The sequence below is a fragment of the Carcharhinus amblyrhynchos genome, chromosome 8, assembly GCF_965287045.1.
Source record: "Carcharhinus amblyrhynchos chromosome 8, sCarAmb.v2.hapA, whole genome shotgun sequence".
Classification (NCBI taxonomy): domain Eukaryota; kingdom Metazoa; phylum Chordata; class Chondrichthyes; order Carcharhiniformes; family Carcharhinidae; genus Carcharhinus; species Carcharhinus amblyrhynchos.
In genome coordinates, this window is record NC_137331.1 from 125,126,377 (window position 1) to 125,150,498 (window position 24,122).

At 46.6% G+C, this 24,122-nt stretch overlaps 1 protein-coding gene across 1 annotated transcript; it reads right to left on the reverse strand.

Moving 5' to 3' along the window:
* Positions 1 to 3,015: 3,015 nt before the first annotated feature.
* ttc19 (tetratricopeptide repeat domain 19) lies at positions 3,016 to 23,803 on the reverse strand. The gene is made up of 10 exons (XM_080194766.1): positions 23,638 to 23,803; positions 23,457 to 23,548; positions 18,409 to 18,519; positions 14,703 to 14,741; positions 14,442 to 14,498; positions 12,378 to 12,439; positions 10,011 to 10,105; positions 9,485 to 9,639; positions 7,484 to 7,646; positions 3,016 to 3,616 (listed from the first exon to the last, which is right to left on the reverse strand). The coding sequence occupies exons 1-10, from the start codon at positions 23,801 to 23,803 to the stop codon at positions 3,441 to 3,443; spliced, it is 1,116 nt and encodes a 371-aa protein (XP_080050892.1). The 3' UTR covers positions 3,016 to 3,440.
* Positions 23,804 to 24,122: the final 319 nt, after the last annotated feature.

Genomic DNA, 24,122 nt, shown 5'->3' on the forward strand with positions numbered 1-24,122 from the left:
GACTTAATAGAGGCATATAAGATGATCAGAGGATTAGATAGGGTGGACAGTGCAATTAAATTTACTCATGATTAAATATTGCCTTTCATTTATCTCTCATTATCTTCTGATTTATTCTCTATCTATGGTATAGCTAATGTAGTTACTTCGTGCAATGATTGAAAACATTATGAAAGGGCTAGATAGGGTAGAGGTAGAGAGATTCTTTCTGCTTAGAAAGGAAAACAGAACTAGAGGGCACAGCCTCAAAATAAGGGGGGGGGGCGGGGGGCAGTTTAGAACGGAGTTGAGGAGGAACTTCTTCACTCAAAGGGTGGTGAATCTCTGATTCTCTGCCCATTGACGTGGTGGAGGCTACCTGATTGAATATATTTAAGTCACGGGTAGATAGATTTCTGATAGAGAAGGAATTAAGGGTCATGGGGGGAAAGTGGAACTGATCCACTTCAGATCAGCCATGATCTTACTGAATGGCGGGGCAGGCTCGAAGAGCTAGATGGCCTACTCCTACTCCTGCTCCTGTTTCTTATGTTCTTATATGTCTACTATACCACCTTATCTGCTTGTTCTGTTGCCTTCAGGGACCATGCACTTCTTCAGAATGAATTCCATTTGTTTATTTGTGTCACGTTAACACTGCAATGAAGTTACTGTGAAAATCCCCTAATCGCTACTCTGGTGGGGGAATTTAGCATGGCCAATTCAGCTAACCAGCACATCTTTCAGACTGTGGGCGGGAACCACGCAGACACGGAGAGAACACCCCAATCAAATCCACCCTTCTCTGTTGTCAGGAAAACCCCAGCCAAGCCCAGTTGAAATGCTCCAGCCTAGACAACATCCTGGTGAATCATCTCCACACCCTTTCTCGTTAAGTTGGAAATCACATCGTATAGTATTTCTACTGGATGTCATAAACTTTCTTTTCCTGTTTTATCTCATCTTGCATGCTTCTCGATAACCCAGGCTCTCCATTTGTCAGTGCCACAGCACCTGTGGAATTCACCGTGAATGCCTCTCATTGGTCTGTCACTAATTTCACTTCCAGTGGCTGGAACCAGTCCACTTTCAGCTTTGTAAAGTTTGTCTTTCTTCAATTTAGAACTCTTCCTGTTCTGTCTTCATATTTTTCCATAATGGTGCTACATCTAACGATATTTTGGTTACTTTCTCTCAAATGGTCCTCCGCCTGCCCAGCTTCATTTCTTACAATGAAATCCAGAATTGCGCTGTCTCTCTTTGGCCTTATGTGCTGGCTAAAAAAGTTCTCTTGAATGCAGTTTTAGAATTTTTTGTGCCCTCTGTACCCAACCACTATTAGAGTTCCCAACCACCATTTCCTTATTGTTTTTGCACTGTGTGATTTGGCTACAAGAAACAGATTTAAAGATCAGTTGGAAGATAGGATAGGGGAGTGGCTATGCAAGATACTGCAGTGTACAGTGCTGGGACACGGTGAAAAGCAGCAAAGAGTGAACAGGCTCTCCTGTTGTTTTCAAAAGCAGGGTTTTGTTCTCAAACCCTCGGCATCTTTGACAATGGAATGCGAGAAGGCCTGTGACATATCTCCCCTATAGCAGCAAGAAGCAGGAGTAGACTATTTGGCCCTTCAAGCCTGTTGCGCCATTCATTTTGATTGTGACTGATCATCAAAATTAATGTTCTGATCCTTCCATATCCCTTGATCCTTTAAGCCCCATAAATTTCTCAAACGAGAACAGCGTTCTGATTTAAAGCATCCTTCATGCCGTTTCCCTCCAGCTCTCAGTCATTCTCTATACAAACACAAATAGGGTATGATTTCAATGCTTTATGAAGTGCATGATTTTAACTGGATTGGTGGTCAGACCATGGCAAGTGTCTTGAGATGTGACACATCAGCAAGACCATGCAGACGCTGTGACAATGGATGAACGGACAATCACCAGGCAGGGGCATTCCCTTTCAGTCATAGAACACTTCAGCAGTCAAGGGCACTCAGCCTCTGATCTTCCAGTAAACGTTCTCTAAAGCAATCTTCAAGTCAGACGACAATGCAGAATTGCCGAGCAGAACCAATAACCAAGTTCCACATGTGTGAGGATGGCTTCAACCAGAATCTTGGGTTCATGTCACATTATCTGTAACCCCTACTGTATTGCATGGGTTTGTAAATTCCGATTAACTGTCCTAGATTGAGCCAATTCATATCTCTTTAATCTATTATCCCTCTCTCCCTGCACATTTTGTATCTATAAAGATATCATTCTTCACATTCTAATCTGTAATTATGTTGCCATTGTGTCTTTGCCTAAATATGCTGTGTTTGCAAACCTACCTCCTTCCACTCACCTGATGAGTCCTTGGAAAGATCAGTCATGATCTTACCAAATGGCAGAGCAGGCTCGCAGACCAGACGGCCTACCCCTGCTCCTAGTTCTTATATTCTTATGCAGAAGCAATGCTCCAAAAGCTTGTGATTTCAAATGTTGGCTTTTAACCTGTTGAGACTTACTACTGTGCCCACCTCAGTCCACCGCTGGCATCTCCACATCATACGCTTGCTTCACAAGACAACAGCTCAGGAAGCACATTTGCTTTTTGATTATTTTATTATAAAGAACATATATGTCTGTTGATATCACACCATTCAAGACCCAGAACATTTTGCCATGCTTTAAAACTAGTGATAAACTCCTGCTCTTTGAAATAGCAGAACACCTGGGCTTAATTTTAAAGTCTCACCCAAAAGATGGCACCTCTGACAGTGCGGCGCTCCCCCTGTATTGAGCTCCGACAGTGCGGCGCTCCCCCTGTATTGACCCTCTGACGGTGCGGCGCTCCCCCTGTATTGAGCTCTGACAGTGCGGCGCTCCCCCTGTATTGAGCTCTGACAGTGCGGCGCTCCCCCTGTATTGAGCTCCGACAGTGCGGCGCTCCCCCTGTATTGACCCTCTGACGGTGCGGCGCTCCCCCTGTATTGACCCTCTGACAGTGCGGCGCTCCCCCTGTATTGAGCTCTGACAGTGCGGCGCTCCCCCTGTATTGACCCTCTGACAGTGCGGCGCTCCCCCTGTATTGAGCTCTGACAGTGCGGCGCTCCCCCTGTATTGAGCTCTGACAGTGCGGCGCTCCCCCTGTATTGAGCTCTGACAGTGCGGCGCTCCCCCTGTATTGACCCTCTGACAGTGCGGCGCTCCCCCTGTATTGAGCTCTGACAGTGCGGCGCTCCCCCTGTATTGACCCTCTGACAGTGCAGCGCTCCCCCTGTATTGAGCTCTGACAGTGCGGCGCTCCCCCTGTATTGACCCTCTGACAGTGCAGTAGTCCCCCAGTTTCACATTCTGAGTACCGAATTCAAATCTTTGGAGAGGGGCTTGAAGTCATGACCCTCAGACTCAAGAGTGTTACCCTCAAACCACACAGAAAAAAATACTCAGGAATTACGTTGGTGGAGTTGATCAGTATGAACTTGTTCCATTTAATGACTCATTTCCCTCAAGCACTTGGGGTTTCAGAGTCTTTGCCTCCAACTCTTCCATTCCCTCACGGATACGTTCAATCACTGGCTTGTCAGCCTTTGACTCTGCTTGTTTCAGAGCCTCCTCATAGACCAGCTTTGCTTCATTGTAGTCCCCTGTTGGCCAAGCAGAAAGAAATCAGTGGTGGATGAAGGAATAAAACCCTCCTTCCCCAGCCTACAACTGAGAATGTGTTGGGGGGGGCGTTTGAAGAGGATGGAGGGTGGCTAAGATGCTCATTGGCGAGTCGGTGCACATTTAATGGGCCGAATGGCCTCCTTCCACACTACTGGGATTCTATGGCTCATAGCAGCAATTTTCAAGTCCTGGCAACTTTCTCCAGGTAAATTATGTCTATTTATAGAAAAACCACAGCACAAACAGGCCCTTCGGCCCACAAGTTGCACCGAACATATCTCTACCTACTTGGCTTACCTATAACCCTCAATCCTATTAAGTCACAAGTACTCATCCAGAAGTCTCTTAAAAGACCCTATCAAGTCCCCTCCACCACTACCGACGGCAGCTGATTCCACTCATCCACCACCCTCAGTGAAAAACTTACCCCCAACATCTCCTCTTACCTACTCCCCAGCACCCTAAACCAGTGTCCTCTTGTGGCAGCCATTCCAGCCCTGGGGAAAAGCCTCTGAGAATCCACCCGATCAATACCTCTCATCATTTTATACACCTCTATCAGGTCACCTCTCATCCTTCGTCTCTCTAAGGAGAAAAGATCGAGCTCTCTCAACCTATCCTCATAAGGCATGCCACCCAATCCAGGTAACCTCCTTGTAAATCTCCTCTGCACCCTTTCTACGGCTTCCACATCCTTCCTGTAATGAGGCGACCAGAACTGAGCACAGTACTCCAAGTGGGGTCTGACCAGGGTCTTATAAAGCTGCAGCATTATCTCCCGACTCCTAAATTCAATTCCTCGATTGATGAAGGCCAGTACACCATATGCCTTCTTAACCACATCCTCTACCTGTGAAGCTGATTTGAGAGTCCTATGAACCCAGACCCCAAGGTCCTTCTGATCTTCCACACTGCTAAGAGTCTTACCTTTAATATTATATTCCTTCATCCCATTTGGCCTGCCAAAATGTACCACCATTTATCTGGGTTAAAGTCCATCTGCCACTTTTCCGCCCAGTCTTGCATCCTATCTATGTCACGCTGCAACTTCTGACATCCTTCCAAACAACAACACCACCAACCTTCATGTGTCGGTAAACTTACCAACCCATTCTTCCACTTCCTCATCCAGGTCATTTATAAAAATCACAAACAGCAAGGGTCCCAGAACAGATCCCTGGGGCACTCCACTGGTGACCGACCTCCATGCAGAAAAAGACCCATCCACAACCACTCTCTGCCTTCAGCAGGCAAGCTAGTTCTGGATCCACTAAGCTATGTCCCCTTGGATCCCATGCCCCCTCGCTTTCTCAATAAGGCTTGCATGGGGGACCTTATCGAACACCTTGTCCTTCCTGTAAAGTGGTAACCAGAGCTGTACACAAAATTCCAGTTCCACCATTACTTTCCTATTTTTGTATTCAATACCTTGCTGAATAAAGGAAAACATTCCATATACTTTCTTAACCACGTTGTTCACTTCTCCTGCCACAAAGACCTGTGGACATGCACTTCACAGTCTACCAGTTTCTCAAACTCTCTCAACCCCTTTCCATTTTTTGTGTGTTTCCTTGTTTTGTTTGTGCTCCCCAAATGTGTTCTCACTTCTCTAGACTGAATTTCATTTCCTACTTCTCTGCCCACTCACTAAACCATTGTTATCATTCGTGCCACTCACGTTTAAGTCTAAAATCATTAATATATACAACAAAGAGCAAGGACCTCAACACTGAGCCCTGTGAAATCCACTGGGAACTCTTTTCCATTCGCAAAAACATCCAACAACCATTACCCTTTGTTCCCTGTCACTCAGCCAATTTTAGATCCAACCAGTCACCTTCCCCTGTATCTAAGATCTCACTTTTCTGACCACCCATCAAATGCCTTCCTGAAATCCATGTCACCAACAGCCACTGCACTAGCCTCTTCAAAACTCCTTGTTACCTCAAGAAACTCTAATAAAAGTTAAAAGGAACGCGATCCTCTTCTAACAATACCATGCTGACAACTCCTGATTAATCTATGCCTAAATGAAAGTTTATCCTGTCTCTCATTGGTTATAGAATCCCTACACTGCAGAAGGAGGCCATTTGGCCCATCAAGTCTGCATTGACAACAATCCCATCCAAGCCTTATTCCTGTAACCCCACATATTTATCCTGCAAATCCCCCTGACACTATTTAGCATGGCCACTCAACCTAACCCACACACCTTTGGACTATGGGAGGAAACTGGAGCACCCGGAGGAAACCCATGCAAACACAGGGAAATGTGCAAACTCCACAAACAATGACCCAAGGCCGGAACTGAACCCGGGTTCCTGGCGCTGCGAGGCAGCAGCACTAACCACTGTGTCACCATGCCACCTACACAGTTTCCAATAATTTCCAACAAGTTGGACTGAACAACCTATAGTTTTCTGGCCTGTCCCTCATTCCCTTTTTAAACAATGATGCAATAGTCTCATACCTCCAATCCTCTGGAAACTCACCTATAGCTAGTGAGATTGAAAAGTGATCCATTAGAATACTCACTACAGAGTTACACACCAAAGAAATCTATGGGTACATGTTCATAGCTCCTTGAAAGTGGAGTCACAGGTGGACAGAGTGGTGAAGGCGGCATTTGGAATGCTTGGTTTCATCAGTCAGAACATTGAATACAGGAGTTGGGCGTCTTGTTGAAGTTGTACAAGACATTTGTAAGGCCACACTTGGAATACTGTGTAGATAGGTCAACCTATTGCAGAAAGGATATTATTAAACTAAAGAGAGTGCAGAGGAGATTTACTAGGATGCTACTGGGACTTGATGGATTGCGTTATGAGAAGAGGCTGAATAGACCGGGACTTTTCTCTCTGGGGCGTAAAAGGCTTAGGGGTGATCTTACAGAGGTCTATAAAATAAACGAGGGACATAGATCAGCCAGATAGTTAATATCTTTTCCCAAAGGCTGGGGAGTCTAAAACTAGAGGGCATTGGTTTAAGGTGAGAGGGGAGAGATACAAAACTGTCCAGAGGGGCAATTTTTTCCACAGAGGGTGGTGAGTGTCTGGAACAAGCTGGTACAGGTAGTAGCAGAGGTGGATACAATTTTGTCTTTTGAAAAGCATTTAGACAGTTACATGGGTAAGATGGGTATAGAGGGATATGGGCCAAATGTGGGCAATTGGGACCAACTTAATTGTAAAACAAAGGATAGCATGGATAAGTTGGGCTGAAGGGCCCATTTTCATGCTGTAAGCCTCTGACTCTATTTTTAACCTGGCTTCCTTCAACAGCCTGGAATACAATCCATCCAGGTGATTTAACCACCTTCATGGATGCTAGTCTCAAGTACTTGGTAGTGCTTTGAGTCATGAATTGTGTTGAATAAATCATCAGAGAACGTTCCCATTTCTGACCAGTTGATGGAAGGAAGGCCATTGATGAAGTAGCTGAAGGTGGTTGGGACCTAAGACATCCTGAGGAACTCTTGCAGTGTCCTGGAATTAAGATGATTGACTTCCAACCACCTTCCTTTGTGCCACGCGTGACTTTAACCCTGGAGGGTTTTCCCCAGATTCCCACTGACTCCAATTTTGCATGTCTCCTTGATGCCACACTCAAACAATGCCTTGACGTCAAGGGCAGTCACTCCCATCTGGCATCCAGCTCTTCAGGCCATGTTTGGACCAAAGGCTGCAATCAGCTGAGGTAAAAAGGGAGGGGCAATAAGAAGATAAACAATCTGAATAAACACAATACTGAACCTACCCCACAGATAGCATGTGACACCAACCCCCCACCACCCCGCTTATGGAATGTGACCCACTTCCTGTTCTCAGTACCTACAACGTCATTACCTTTGTGCATGAGAACTCTGGCCAAGTTATGAAGAATCACGCATTCGTCTGGGTGGCTGGTCTCTCTCGCCAAGTCTGAGGCCTTTCTGACATATTCATAGGCCTGTTCATGTTGGCCTTTCATGTCCAGAACGGTGGCTAAATCGTTCATCAGCACCACTGTCTGGAAGGGGGCAATGGGGCCAGGGTGGACAGGGATGGGAAGGAATGTTAATCAAAAGTGTCAGTACATCTTGGGGGAGTAATACAGCAGCTTTTCTTTTACCTTCAGCAAGTTTATTCCGCATCCAGCTCAGAGACACAAACTCCAATTTGTTTGAAACATGTGCCTTAACACGACAATATAAACATTTTAGGGGAGATGCCCGGGGGGGGGTGTGAGGTAACAACATTACATGGAGCTGCTACACTAAGGTTCAAGACACACCATAGAAAGTATTCTTTCTGGTTGTATCACTGTTTGGTATGGTTACTACTCTGCCCAAGACCGCAAGGAACTACAAAGGGTTGTGAATAAAGCCCAATCCATCATGCAAATCTACATCCCATCCATTAGCTCTGTCTACACTTCCTGCTGCCTCGGCAAAGCAGTCAGCATAATTAAGGACCCCACATACCCCGGACATTCTCTCTTTCACCTTCTTCCATTGGGAAAAAGGTACAAAAGTCTGAGGTCACGCACCAACTCAAAAACAGCTTCTTCCCTGCCACTGTCAGACTTATGAATGGACCTCCCTCACATTAAGTTGATCTTTCTCTACACCCTAGCTATAACTAACACTACATACTGCACTCTCTCCTTTCCTTCTCTATGTATGCTTCGTCTGTATAGCATGCAAGAAACAATACTTTTCACCATATACTAATACATGTGACCATAATAAATCAAATTTGATTGTTGAAGGGGCTCAGAATAGTGCAGGACAGGGCGGCATTTGGTCCATGGAGTCTGTGCCAGTTCTTTTGAAGAACAATCCCATCATTATCACTTCCTTGCTCTTTCTCCCCAAATCCTGGTAATATCTTCTCACCTTCAATTGTTTATCCAATTGCTTTTGAAAGTTCCTATTGAATTTGTTTTAAGGGCCTTTTAAGCAGCACCTTCCAAATCACAATTGCTCACTGGGCTAAAAAACCTTATTTCATGTTGTCTCAGGTTCTTTTGCCAATCACCTGGGTGCTCTCTTTATTGAGCCTGCATCCACTGCAAACAGCTGCCTTTGATTTACTGTATCTCCACCTTTCTGGATTCTGGGTATCTTTATTAAATCTCTCCTTCACCTTCTCTGCTCCAACGAGAACAATCCCAGCTTCTCCAGTCTCTCCATGTCAACTGAAATTCTTCATCTGTTATCTTTCTGATAAATCTCCCCCTCTCAAAGATCCAGAGATCTTTCCTGCAGTATGGTGCCCAGAACTGGACACTCTAAATCATTGGGCAGACCTCAACAGAAGTAATAAAGCTTTCTGCATCTTTCCCCCACTTAGAGCTCAGCTTCCCAAATGCTTTTTGTTAAGCTGTCCTGTCACGTTTCTCGATAACTTTCCTGCTGAATATTTCCAGCATTTTCTCTTTGTTTCCCCCACTAACACCCTCTCGTGATCCAGATTGGTGGAAGCTCAGTGCCCACTGCCAGTGGTGGGCAGTAAACACCATTCTTTCCATATCCTGTTGATCAAACAAAAGAACAGACTCCCAAACAGTGAATTAGAGGAAAATTGCCAAAACGGAGGTGGCGTAGGTTTATTACAGGTGGAAAATATGTGAGAACGATCACGGCACCTGTCTGAAAGTATCTGCTAGGTGTAGACAGTGGATAAATGAAGAAATAAAATGGAGCAGAGACTGAGAGCGAGACAGTGCATTGGGGCACAGCACGGGAGCAGCGGGCACAGCATGGGCAGCAGCGGGCACAGCACACTAATGCAAGTGGAACCAGTGGATGCTGACAGGACAACTGCTTCCTGATTGGTGCTGCAGCATCCCCACTGTCAGGTTACCTGTGGGTGAGTCTCCCCCTGCACTTGCCGAGAGATTTCCAGTGCCTTCTGGTATAGACTTTTTGCCAACTCCAGCTGCTTCCGGCTCATCATGTAGCGAGCACACGAGTCCAGGCTCATCCCCAACAACAGGCGGGTATTGTCCTTCTCATTGGCTGGGAAAGAAACCAGGGAAACAACAAAAGCACGTATTTCACTGCACAACCTCAAAACATCACTAAGTGGGGATGATGTTTGCATGTTTCATTATTTGCCTACAGCAAGCCAGGCAAGATCCTCACTGTCTTCACTGTGGTTAAACAGAGAACAGTCTTTATCTTTCATTCATGGAATGTGGGTGCCCTGGGCTTGGCCAGCATTTATTGCCCATTCCTATTTACCCTCGAGGAGGTGCTCAAAAATCACCTTCTCGAATCGCTGCAGTCCCTGTGGTGAAGGTGTGGATAATAAATCACCCTCTGTGACCCGGAGACACTGGAGTTTACCCAGGCTGTGTGTAGTACTGGAATTGATCCCATAGTCTTACCTGACAGGGATTCCTCAGGAACATCTTTCTGACTCTGAACCTTCTCCTCCAGTGTCTCAATGCACCATTTGTAACCCTCGACTGCTAAACCATGCCTATAAAAACAGAAAGGAACCCCAACATCACTCACATAGACTGATTACACAGGCCACATAAAGAGGTGCTCTAGACAAGATGTTTAAGGGTAACTAGAGAGAAACTATCTCCTCTAGAGGTGGTGGGGAGTGAGATGGCAGGGGGAGTCCAGAACCTTACAATTAGAGCCAGGCTCTTCCAGGTGATGTCAGGGAGCATTTCTTCAAAGGGGAACAGAAATCTGGAAAACACTCCCCCAAAAATGTTACATAGGAGAAATAGGCCATTCAGCCTGTTCTATCATATCATTTTTCCCTGACTATCTTCATACCCCTTGACATCATTAGTCTCCAAAAATCCGGACCAGTGGCTCCCCAACCTTTTCCTTTATGCAGATCACTGGACTGTCACCAAAGTTTTTGTGGACCACAACATACACAAGGCATTTTAAACATTTTTTGTTCCATAGCCCTTGGCTGACAGGACACAAACTGATTTCTATGAGTATTAAAAATGCAGCTATTTCTAATAATTTATGACACTCTCAAATACATTGCACTCATCATAGCACATTTACCTGCAGTAGGCCTACATTGCCAATGAAATAATTGAGCCACATGCCAGATTTATGTCACCAACACCCTTTACTGTGCAGCAAAGGCCACTCCCATGGCTTACAGTCAAGTAGTCGTCACTTTGGGACCTACAACCACAGTCCATGTAAAGTTACAGGCTTAAAAAACTCCACTGGCTGCTTAAGAACATAAGAACATAACATAAGAAATAGGAGCAGGAGTAGGCCATCTAGCCCTTCGAGCCTGCCCCGCCATTCAATAAGATCATGGCTGATCTGTCGCTGCTCAGTTCCACTTTCCCGCCCTCTCCCCATAACCCTTAATCTCCTCTCTTATCAAAAACCCATCAACCCGCGTCTTAAAAATATTTAGCGAGGCAGCCTCCACCACTTCAACGGGCAGAGAATTCCAGAGATTCACCACCCTTTGAGTGAAGAAGTTCCTCCTCAACTCCGTTCTAAACCGCCCCCCTTTTATCTTGAGGCTGTGCCCCCTAGTCCTACTGTCTTTTCTGAGCGGGAAGAGTCTCTCCACCTCTATCCTATCCATCCCATTCATCATCTTATACGTCTCAATGAGATCTCCCCTCATTCTTCTAAACTCTAACGAGTACAAGCCCAGTTTATTCAGCCTCTCCTCATAGCTCAACCCCCTCAACTCCGGTACCAGCCTAGTAAACCTCCTCTGCACTCCCTCCAAGGCCCAAATATCTTTGCGCAGGTGCGGCGCCCAAAACTGCACACAGTACTCCAGCTGCGGCCTCACCAATGCCCTATACAGCTGCAGCAAGACCTCCCTACTTTTATATTCAATCCCCCTCGCTATGAAGGCCAGCATCCCATTTGCCTTCCTGACCACCTGCTGCACCTGCAAGCTGGGTTTTTGCGACTCATGCACAAGGACCCCGAGGTCCCCCTGCACCGTCGCCTGCTGCAGTTTTTCGCCCCGTAAGTAATAGTCCTTCCTACCATTATTCCTACCAAAGTGGACCACCTCACACTTGCCAACATTAAATTCCATTTGCCATTTCCTGGCCCATTCGCCCAGCCTATCTAGATCCTTCTGCAGACTCTCCACACCCTCCGCACAATTTGCCGTTCCCCCAATCTTGGTGTCATCAGCAAATTTCGACACCCTACACTCGGTTCCCTCCTCCAGATCATCTATATAAATGGTAAAAAGCTGAGGCCCCAAGACAGCTTGGATCTCCTGGGCCTTCCTGGTTCTCATAACAGGATCAAAGGGTCTCTGACTATGGGCAGAACAGTGTGGCACAGTGGTTAGCACTGCTGCCTCACAGGGCCAGGGACCCTGCTTGATTCCTGGCTTGGGTCAGTGTGTGGAGTTTGCACATTTTTCCTGTGTCTGCGTGGGTTTCCTTGGGGTGCTCCGGTTTCCTCCCACAGACCGAAAGACATGCGAGTTAGGTGCACTGACCATGCCAAATTCTCCCTGAGTGTACCTAAACAGGTGCTGGAGTATGGCGACTGGGGGATTTTCACAGTAACTTAATTGCATTGTTAATGTAAGCCTATTCGTGACACCATTTAGGACTGAGATGAGGATGGATTTCTTCACTCAGTCTATAGACCCCCAAGTGCAGCCAATGTTCACGAATGCTACACCCTGAGGACAAAATGGTAGTGGGCAGCTGAGGGAGAGGAGGATTGCCATGGTTATGGGGAGATTGGCTTGCTGCTATTTCTAATCTACTTACTGCTCAGTGCTTGCGTAGATGCTGCACAACTTGAGGGACATCTCAATCACAGCATTGTCATCCTGTGGGAGCAAGAGAAACAAATCATACATCGCATTACACTCATTCGCTACCCCTTCCCAGTGCCTTGTCAAAAGGAACACCTCCAGCCGTAAAATACTGACCCTTCAGGAAACAGACAAGAAACCCAATATCATCCAGGACGAAGCTTGATTGACACCCCATCCACCACCTTGGCATCATTACTTCAGCAACTGATGAACACTGGCAGCACTGTGTACCATCTACAAGATGCAGCAACGCACCAAGGTTCCTGGAGTGTAACTTCTACAGAGTGCTGCAAGTTTGATGACTAAGGGAATTTTAAATCTCTTCCTAAAAGATGACTATTGTTTGTATTTAACAAATAACTGCAAGTACAGTTTAAATTTATCCAGGAGCCTAAGCAGGAAGATAGAAGTGATCCACTGTGAGCAGCTGTCATTAGTTAATTCAGTAAATTGTCTTGAAATGGTTTCGCTGTACCTGGGCACCATTGTTTCAGAACATTTCAATGATTCCTGCACTGGACTACAAGCTCTACGGAAGTGCCGAGAGATTAGTGAACCGTTGAAGTGGTGGAGGATACCTCACTAAATATTTTTAAGAAGCGGGTTGATGGGTTTTTGATAAGAGAGGGGATTAAGGGTTATGGGGAGAGGGCGGGAATGTGGAACTGAGCCACGACAGATCAGCCATGATCTTATTGAATGGCGGGGCAGGCTCGAAGGGCTAGATGGCCTACTCCTGCTCCTATTTCTTATGTTCTTATGTCTTATGAAAGGAGGATGCTCTTCTCTGACTTCTTCACCCTGTGGGAATTGGCTCTTGCTTTACAGAGAAGTAGCTAGCTATGCAGTCCGTATGTGATATTTGGTGAGTGACTAAGGTCCATTCTGTTCTGAAAGTTGAAAATAGTACAGGAATATGGAGCAAGGTTACTTAAATCATGAAAATAAATCATTTAATTACCTAATTTACTATTTAATTCAAAGATCAAAATCCAAAAGACCTGGAGGTCAGGTGCATTGGTCATGTTAAATTCTCCCTCTGTGTACCTGAACAGGTTCATGTCGCACTATCTGTAACCCCCGTGACTTGCCTGGGTTTGCAAAACCTCACTTACTGTACTGTCTGGAGACAATACACATCTCTGTAACCTGTGATCAGTGCTCCTTCCACTCACATTGTCAGCCACTTCAGGTCTTGAACAGCAGGTTTGGTGTAAGGATTCGCATTCTAATCAGTAATCTCTAAACTGTCTGTGCTTTATATGCTCTGTCTGAGGCCAGAACTCTCCATTCACCTGACAAAGAGGGAAACCTCGAAAGCTTGTGAGTCTATTATCAAATAAATCGGTTGGACTAAAACCTGGTGTTGTCAGACTTTTTACTGTGTTTACGCCAGTCCAACGCCGGCATACCCACATCATACCTGAACAGGTGCCACAGTGTGGCAACTAGAGGATTTTCACAGTTACTTCATTGCGGTGTTAATGTAAACCTACTTGTGACATAAATAAACTTTAAAAACTTTAAAACAGAAGTATGGCAGGACAGGTGATGTGGTTACCAGTGTGATCCAGGGCAATAACAGCATCCATATCAACCGGGGTCAAAGTTTATTTATTGGTGTCACATGTAGGCTTACATTAACACTGCAATGAAATTACGTGAAAATCCCCTAGTTGCCAAACTCCAGCGCCTGTTCGGGTACACTGAGGGAGAAGTGAGTACGGCCAATGCACCTAACCTGCACACATTTCAGACAGAGGAAATCGGAGCACCCGGAGGAAACCTACGCAGGCACAGGGAAAATGCACAGACTCTACAGTGACCCAAGCCAGGAATCAAACCCAGAGCCCTGGCGCTGTGAGGCAGCAATGCTAACCACTGTGCCACCCTGCCAACCAGACAGACTAACCACCATCTTCTCAAAGGCAATTAGGAACAGGCAGCAATGCCCACTTCCAATGAACAAATATTTGATCCCTGGCACTGCTCAGATTATAAGGCATTTATTTACCTGCTGAGCCCCAGATCCCAACAGCTGGCTCATTGCTGCTTTGAAGAGCTTCTCTGCCTGAGGAGGAGAGAGAGAGGGACAAGCTGAGAACTGAATGTTCATTATACAAGTCAGACAAAATTATGTGGGTTCAAGAGGATGGGGCCCTGAGGGAAACTAGGATGGGAGAAAGGATGGCATTGGGGAGACTGAGGAGGGAGTGGAGGGCCAGAGAGGGTGCAGATTTCGGATTAAGCTTGCCTTATCATTCTGGACACTTACATTAAGTAGGTCTCCTTGGAGAAATGCCAGGTTGGCCATCTACAGAAACATAAGAAAGAGAGAGAGAGCATTAAAGAACCATGGTGCACACAGAACACAGACATTAAGCTGCGGCTTCGACTCCCACTTGCATCAGGTGTGAATGGCAACAGGAATGCAAAATATTGTGGGAGGCCCAAATCACATTTCCAGTTGAGATTGATTCTGTTTCTGGCCAGTGATGTAATGGGGTTGCCACCAAGCTACGATGCTCATTCTAATACATTAAGGATTGAGAAAGGATTGAGTACGTGAATATTAAGGAGGAGGATGTGTTGGAACTTTTGAATTCTATCAAGGTAGATAAGTCGCCGGGACCAGATGGGATGTACCCCAGGATACTGTGGGAGGCGAGGGAAGAGATTGCAGAGCCCCTGGCGTCTTTGCGTCGTCAATGGAGACGGGAGAGGTTCCAGAGGATTGGAGGATTGCAGATGTAGTTCCTATTTTTAAGAAAGGGAACAGAGATAGCCCGGGAAATTACCGACCGGTGAGTCTGACCTCAGTGGTTGGTAAGCTGATGGAGAGGCTTCTGAGGGACAAGATTTACGAACATTTGGAGAGGTTTGACATGATCAGGAATAGTCAGCATGGATTTGTCAAGGGCAGGTCGTGCCTTACAAGCCTAGTTGAGTTCTTCGATAATGTGACTGAACACATTGACGAAGGAAGTGCCGTGGACGTAGTGTACATGGACTTCAGCAAGGCGTTTGATAAGGTCCCCCATGCAAGACTTCTTGAGAAGGTGAGAGGGCATGGGATCCAAGGGCCTTTGGCCTTGTGGATCCAGAACTGGCTTGCCTGCAGAAGGCAGAGAGTGGTTGTGGATGGGGCTTTTTCTGAATGGAGGTCAGTCACCAGCGGAGTGCCTCAAGGATCTGTTCTGGGACCCTTGTTGTTTGTCATTTTCATAAATGACCTGGATGAGGAAGTGGAGGGATGGGTAAGTAAGTTCGCTGATGACACGAAGGTCGGTGGTGTTGTGGATGATCTGGAAGGATGGCAAAAGTTGCAGCAGGACATAGATAGGATGCAGGACTGGGCGGAGAAGTGGCAGATGGACTTCAACGCGGATAAATGTGTAGTCGTCCATTTTGGCAGAACCAACGGGATGAACGAGTACACTATCAAGGGCAGAAGTCTGAGTAGTGTTGAGGAGCAGAAGGATCTTGGGGTCCGGGTCCACAGGACTCTTAAATCGGCCTCGCAGGTGGAGGAGGTGGTCAAGAAGGCGTATGGTGTACTGGCCTTCATTAATCGAGGGATTGAGTTTAGGAGTCGGGAGGTAATGCTGGAACTTTATAAGACCCTTGTCAGGCCTCATTTGGAGTATTGTGCGCAGTTCTGGTCGCCTCACTATAGGAAAGATGTAGAAGCTATTGAAAGGGTGCAGAGGAGATTTACAAGGATGTTGCCTGGACTGGGAGGCATGCCTTATGAAGTTAGGTTGAGGGAGCTGGGACTCTTTTCCCTGGAGAGACGAAGGTTGAGAGGCGACCTGATAGAAGTTTACAAAATGTTGAGAGGAATAGATAGGGTGGACTCTCAGAGGCTATTTCCCCAGTTTGAAATGGTCGCTACGAGAGGACACAGATTTAAGGTGCGGGGAGGGAGGTTCAGAAGTGATGTTAGGGGTAAGTTTTTCACTCAGAGGGTGGTGAGTGAATGGAATCGGCTGCCGTCAGTGGTGGTGGAGGCGAACTCGCTGGGGTCTTTTAAAAGACTTCTGGATGAGTATATGGGGTTTAATGAGATTGAGGGTTATAGATAGGTCTGTAGGTTGGTAGGTGATGATGTGATCGGCGCAACTTGTGGGCCGAAGGGCCTGTTTGTGCTGTAGTGTTCTATGTTCTATGTTCTATTAACATCTCACCACTGGGTCCTTCCTGTAGCACTCAAGCACCCACGCTCAATATTCTGCTAGGGACATGTTCTCAATGTAATCACTGTCAGTCGAGATGCAGCTACCAAAGGTGAATGGGCAAAGGGTCAACACCTGGAGGCAAAACCTCACCATGAACTCTTTTTTTTTATTTGCAGTGATTAATGCGAGGGAGAGATGATGTATGTGGAACAGACCGGTCATGATCCTTTAGCTCATCTAGAGAAGACATCAGAGGCATCTGGCTCTCCAGAGGCTGCAGCTGAAACCTGGATGAGGAAAGGGAAGCAGGGACTGCTCCACAGGAGGCACATTCCAGGCTCAGGGTCTACAGGCAGCAGCTCATCTTCTGACAGATGAATGAGAACCAGTGATGGCAAAGACTTTGCCTATATAGGTACATGGTGGCTCACTTATGTCACCTCTGCAAGAGTTGGTGCTGCATGGTCAGAAGGCATCCCCTGCCTATTGCACAAAGTCACAGACACCCTCTACTTTTCTGTCTTTTTTCAGGGCTTCACAGGTGACCGTTGCAACATCTTGCAGACCTCCATACATAAATGCATCAAGGAGGTGAAGTACACTTTGCAAAGACTCACAACAGCCTCCATTTTGACCTGAATCAGGTTAGCCAGGAGACAAGAGCTATGGGATTCACCCAGATTGCAGGCTTTCCACAAGCGTAGGGTGTCACTGACTGTACTCACATGGCTTTCCAATCCCCATGGCAGGAAGTGTGCAGTTTACCAACACTGCCTAAATAGTCAACCAGTCTTTGACCACAAAGCACATCCTCCAGGTTTGTCCTAGGTTCTAGGGAGTGCACACAACTCTTTAACAGAATCCTTAACCAAGGGTCCACTGTGACTACAGGGTTGGCTCCTCGAGGACAGGGGATATCCAGTGAGGAGGTGGTTGTTGACACTCATGCGGGGGCCAGACTGCAGCTGAGACAAGGTGCAATAAGGCTCGTACTGCAACTGGCACTTTGGTGGAGCAGACCACCAGGATGCTGAAGATGAGATTCTGGTGCCTGGACCAGTCTACTGAAGTCCTTCACAATCTGGCACTTCAACTGGGTGAGGAACTGCTTGAGGAGGAGATGGAGGAATGGCATGTTTCCTCTGATGAGGATGACATTGAGGTAGTCCTGGAGAGTGAAGAGCAGGGCTATCAGGCAGTGGTGATGGTCAGATGGGGCAGAAGAGCTCAGGATATGTTTGGTGCTGCCCAATTCATGAATGGTTACAATTAGAGCCAATATTCACTTCCCATCCTGAAGCTCCTGTCTGGCTGCTGGTCGCACACACCCTCACGTACTGGGGAGGGAGCAATTGCCCACAGCTCCTACATTGCAGGAGGATGATGGTGACTGTGCTTTGTTTCTCAAAGAGCCACTGCAAATGTCTCAACTGCTGTCTGGCTGAAAACAGCTCGCAATCTTCCAGTGACTAGGGTCACATCATACTGATGTCTTCCTAATCTGAGAAAAAAAATCCTCATCAGGTGACAACTCGCCTGAACTTGCAGAGATGTGCAAGATACATAAAGACCTAGCTTCCCACTCTGAGGAAGCATCCATATTCAGCTCCTGGATCCCATTAGCAGGTGCATGTCCCATGAGAATGTCACAGTACTGACAGAAGGGGCAATCCAGCTGATAAACAGTAGCAAATCACCGACCACCCTACTCTGACACATTTCCTATGTCTGTGACACTGCAAGACCACACCCCAAAGACCTCTGAACTACTACTCCTTGGACACCAGGAACCTGACCCCTTACCTGAATGTAGGTGTAGGTGATGGCCTGATTGTTGTGCGACTGCTGTGCAAGCTTTAGGGCCTGGTGTAAGAAGCGGTCAGCATCTTCCAGCTTGCCCGTTATGATACTGAGCTGCAGGGAATGAGGGGAAGTTAACAGTGTATTAGCATATCAACATGCATCAACGATTGCTTAGTGGACAGAACACAGACAATAGGAATATATTTTGTTTTAAACACAGGTTCGCAAGTACCATAGGGATCAGTACTGGGACCTTGTCTATTTATAATCCATTTCAATTACTTGGATGATGGGACTGAACGTATAGAAGCTAAATTTGGCAATGACACCAAGAGATCAGAAATGTAAGTTGTCTAGAGGAAATAGAGTCTACAAAGGGATATAAACAGAGTAAAAGCAAATTACTGTAGATGCTGGAATCTGAAACCAAAAGGGAAAATGCTGGAAAATCTCAGCAGGTCAGGCAGCATCTGTAAGGATATTTCCTAATACAGATAGGAAATATACAGTAAACGGTGGAACCCTTCAGAGTATTGATAGGCAAAAGGATCTGGGTGTACAGGTACACAGGTCACTGAAAGTGGCAATGCAGGTGGAGAAGGTAGTCAAGAAGGCATATGGCATGCTTGCCTTCATTTGCCAGGGCATTGAGTTTAAAAAAAATCGGCAAGTCATGTTGCAACTTTATAGAACCTTAATTAGGCCGCACTAGGAATAGTGTTCAATTCTAATCGCCACACTACCAGAGGGATGTAGAGACTTGAAAGGGTACAGAAAAGATTTACCAGGTTGTTGCCTGGTATGAAGAGCATTAGCTATGAGGAGAGGTTGCAGAAACTTGGTTGTTCTCACTGGAACGATGGAGGTTGAGGGGCAACCTAATAGATGTCTACAACATTATGAAAGGCATGGACAGAGTGGATAGTCAGAAGCTTTTTCTCAGGGTAGAAGAGTCAGTTACTAGGGGGCACAGGTTTAAAGTGTGAGGGGCAAGTTTAAAGGTGATGTACGTTGTAGATTTTTTTTTAAAACACAGAGTAGTGGGTGCCTGGAACCCTTTGCCGGGTTAGGTAGTGAAAGCAGATACGGTAGTGACTTTTAAGGGGCATCTTGACAAATACATGAATAGAACATAAGAAATAAGAAATGGGAGCAGGAGTAGGCCATCTAGCCCCTCGAGCCTGCTAGGACAGGAATAGAGGGATATGGTCTCCAGAAGGCGGAGGGTCTTGTTTAGGTCAAAACAAGTAAACAAACTCAAATTACGTTAGTACAAAATAAAAGGGGCAGCTCCTCAAAAGGAAGGGGAACAGCCCGAACAAAAACAAAAAGTACAAAGGAAACTTAAAACACATCAAATCAAAATGTGATTGTCGGGGTCTATAACGCACCTCAGCCCCTGCGGTGTCCAGCGGGCACAGAAGGCGTCGACTGTGCTCGCGGACACCGCATGCTCCGTCTCCAGGGCTACTTGGCCGCAAATGTAGCCACGGTAGAGGGACAGACAGTCAGGATGGACAGCCCCCTCCGATTGCCCGCTGCCTGGACCTACTGATGGCACGTCTCGCCAGGCCCGTTCACAGGAGATCGGCATCCCAACCCTCCCCTCTCCGCATCAGGTGTCCGTAGATCAGGAGCGTGGGACTGAAGTGCAAACAAAACATCAATAAAAGGTGTTTGAGAAAATCATAAAGGGTGTGCAATCTGTAACATGAAACGTGGACGTGGTCCACGGACTCCATAAGGCCACAGAAAGGGCAGTCTCGGGAGCCTGTGAACCAGTGAATCCTACAGTTGTGTGGCATCACCACATGCAGCAGCCTCCGCCCCAGGTCCCCGATGTAATTGGGGGACGATCTTTCCGTTTTAGTTAAGTTGGGCAGCATGGTCGGTGCAGGCTTGGAGGGCCAGATGCTGCCAGACCTGCAGAGATTTTCCTACATGTTCCCTTTAGGTTTTTCTAAACAGAGTAAAGTGGCTGTGCAAAACTTTGTCAGACGGCATATAATGACCTTGTCCACTTTGGCAGGAAGACTGGAAAAGCAGACTGTTATTTCAATGGAGAGAGATTGCAAAAATCTGTGGTATGGAGGCATCTGGGTGCCCTGGTACATGAATCACACAATGTTAGTTTGTGAATACTGCAAATGATTAGGAAAGCAAATGGAATACTGGCGTTTATTGCAAGGGGAATAGAATACAAAAATCAGGAGGTTTTACGGCAGCGGTCTAGGGCCATGGCAAGACCAAATCTGGCATACTGTATGCAGGTTTGGTCTCCTTATCTGAAAAATGGTATACTTGTGTTCGAAGCAGTTCAGAGGTTTACTTGAGTCATTCCTGGGATGAAGGGGGGTATTTTTCAGACTATAAAGAGAAGTTGGGTCTATTGGAGTTTTAAGAGAATGAGAGGATGTTTCCCCAGGAGGGAGACGAGAGTAGGCACTAGAGTGCTTACTTCAGTCCAACGCTGGCATCTTCACACCAGGGAGACTAGAGCCAGGTGACACAGTTTAAGAATAAGAAGCCTATCGTTTTAGGTCGAGTTGAGATTTTTTCTCAGAGGGTCATCCATCTGTGGAATTCTCTTCCCTGGAAGCACTGGATATTGGATAACTGAATTTTTTCAGGACAGATTTAGACAGATTTTTCATAGACAAGGGAACTAGGGTTATGGCAAAGTGGGGTTGAACCACAACCAGATAAACTGTTGAAGGCCAGAGCAGGCTCAAAGGCCTACAGTCACACCTAAAATCCGAGAAGAAACAACAAAGGAAAAAAAAACAAAGAAAAAGAACAGCATAGGAACAGGCCCTTCGGCCCTCCAAGCTTATGCTGATTATGATACCCTAACTAAACTAAAAACCCTTTTCCCTTACTCGGTCCTTATCCTCTAATCCCTCCCTATTCATGTACCCATCCAGATGCCTCTTAAACGTTGCTAATGTGCCTGCTTTCACCACTTCCTCCGGCGGCATGTTCTAGTCACCCACCACACTCTGCATGGAAAACTTCCCCCACACATCTCCCTTAAACTTTCCCCCTCTCACCTTGGACCTGTGCCCCCTTGTAACTGACACTTCCACCATGGGAAAAGGCTCTGTCTATCCACCCTGTCTGTGCCTCTCAATTTTGTCGACATTTATCAGGTCTCCCCTCAGCTTGTCTTTCCAATGAAAACAATCCTAGTTTATTCAATTTCTCTTCATAGCCAACACCCTTGAGACCAGGCAACATCCTAGTGAACTTCTTTGCATTCTCTCCAAAACTTCCAGGTCCTTCTGGTTGTGTGACCAGAACTGCACGCAATACTTCAAAAGTGGCCTCGCCAAGGCTTTATATAAACGCAACATGATTTCCCAATATCTGTACTCAATGCCCCAGCTGATGAAAACAAGCATGCCATCTTAATCACCTTGACCACCTGTGTTGCTACTTTTAGGAAACTGTAGACCAGAACAGCCAGATCCCTCTATATGTCAATGTTCCTAAGGGTTCTGCCATTTACAGTATAATTCACACTTAAACCTAACCCTCCAAAATGCATCACGTTCGTATTTGTCCAGATTAAACTCCAGCTGCCAATTCTGTGCCCATGTCTCCAAACTATCTATATCCTCTTTCAATCCTCTGCATTAACAACAACCCCACAAATCTTAATAGTCAGACCACCCACATACGCATGACAAACAACAGAGGCCCCAGCACTGATCCCTGCAGAACACAGATCCCCATTATGAAAAACACCCACTGCTACTCTGTCTTTTATGAGCCAGTTTTGTATCCATCTAACCAGCCCACCCCAAATCCTACGTGATTTAAGTTTTTGTACCAGTCTACCATGTGGGACCTAGTCAAATGCCTTACTAAAGTCCATATAAACTACATCCTTCCCTTATCAATTTTCTTTGTCACTTCATCAGAAAACTCAAATCAAGTTAGTGAGATACGACCTTTCCCGTACAAAACCGTACTGCCTGTCACTAACTAGTCCATTTTTCTCCAAAATAGCGGGGCGGCATGGTGGCACAGTGATTAGCACTGCTGCGCCACAGAGCTAGGGATCCAGGTTCGATTTCTGGCTTGTGTCATTGTCTGTGTGGAGTTTGCACATTCCCCCTGTGTCTGCATGGATTTCCACAGGTTTCCTCCCACAGTCCAAAGACGTACTGGTTAGGTGAATTTGCCATGCTAAATTCTCCCTCGGTGTGCCCAAACAGGCACTGGAGTGTGGCAACTAGGGATTTTCACAGTAACTTCATTGCAGTGTTAATGTAAAACTACTTGTAACTAAATAAACATTACTTTGCTTTAAATGTACATATGTTCTCATAAACCTCCTTCCCTTCATCATTTAGAAGGAATGTCCAACATGATCAACACAATCATTACAAAACACAGCAAAACCAGACTGGATTCTGTTCTCAAGTCTAAGGAGTGGGTCTTGCTCCCATGATCTACGTATGACTCTAGGGTGAGAGTGTAGGGCAAGCGTCCTACCCAGTGAACTACGGTTGAACTCAACACCATGAACCCATGCTCAACACTCTTTAACAATGAATATCCAACCATCTCAACAAGTTTGGGGAGGGAAAAGATTCCAGATTTTGGAGTGCGCTCACCACCCGATAGGGCTTTGAGCTGGCAGGACTGGACAAAGCTAAGTTATTCCACCAGCTGGATGCAACGTGAGCCAGATTGGCTGGGGTTAGGAGGAAGAGCTCGATGTCCCTCATCCAGAGGGATTTTGACTGGTACCCCCCCCCCCCCCCACCCGATAAAACTGGTTGGAGTGAGCAGAATAAGAATGTAATAACTCTGACAACACCAGGTTAAAGTCCAACCGATTTATTTGATTGTAAATCACAAGCTTTCCGGGGTTAAACTCTTCGTCAGGTGAATGGACCTGATGAAGGGACAAACCCCGAAAGCTTGTGAGTTCAATATCAAATAAACCTGTTGGACTTTAACCTGGTGTTGTCAGAGTTATTACTGTGTTTACCCCAGTCCAATACCGGCATCTCCACATCACAATAATAGTGTCAAACCTTGGCCTGTTTGATGAGCAGGATAATGTCACCCTCGGGGTTCTGCTGCTCCTTCTGGTCCTGGGAGAACAGCCGGCTGACAGCAAGAAACGCTGGGGAGAAAAACCAGAAAACAGTCGGTCAGAGAGAGAGGGGCAGGGAGGGGGGCGGCCGGCTCAGGGTAGGCCCCTCTCTCTCTTACCCACTCCGGCGGCGCTGACAGTCCCCGGGCCGGGGCCCGCACTGCCCCCGGGAGCCGCTGGCGGCCGGGCCGGGAGGGACCGCAGCCTCGTCCTCGTCCCTCTCCCCCGGCCCCGGATCCGGATCCGGCCCAGCGACACAGCCCGCGCACCCACACACCGCAGCATCACCCTGACAACGCACCGGAAATAACCTCACACACGTGACCAGGCACCTTAAAGGGACAGGATCCTCAGGTTCTTAAAGAAACAGGATCCTCAGGTTCTTAAAGGGACTTTTTTTTATTCAGTCACTGGCTGGGCCAGCATTTATTGCCCACCCCTAGTTGCCCCTTGAGAAGGTGGTGGTCCGCAGGGGCTGAGGTGCGTTATAGACCCCGACAATCACATTTCGATTTGACCTGTCTTAAGTCTCCTTTGTCCTTTTTGTTTCTGTTCGGGCTGTTCCCCCTCCTTTTGGGGAGCTGCCCCCTTTTTCTTTGTCCGA

Bases quoted from the DNA above. Each gene is read 5' to 3' on its own strand.
- ttc19 (XM_080194766.1), bottom strand. From the start codon at position 23,803: ATGCTGCGGTGTGTGGGTGCGCGGGCTGTGTCGCTGGGCCGGATCCGG. The intron at 9,640-10,010 runs GTAAGACTATGG...TTTCTTTCCCAG, and splicing joins TCCTGAGGAATCCCTGTCAG to CCAATGAGAAGGACAATACC. The intron at 3,617-7,483 runs GTAATGACGTTG...CTTGGCCAACAG, and splicing joins CAGAGTTCTCATGCACAAAG to GGGACTACAATGAAGCAAAG.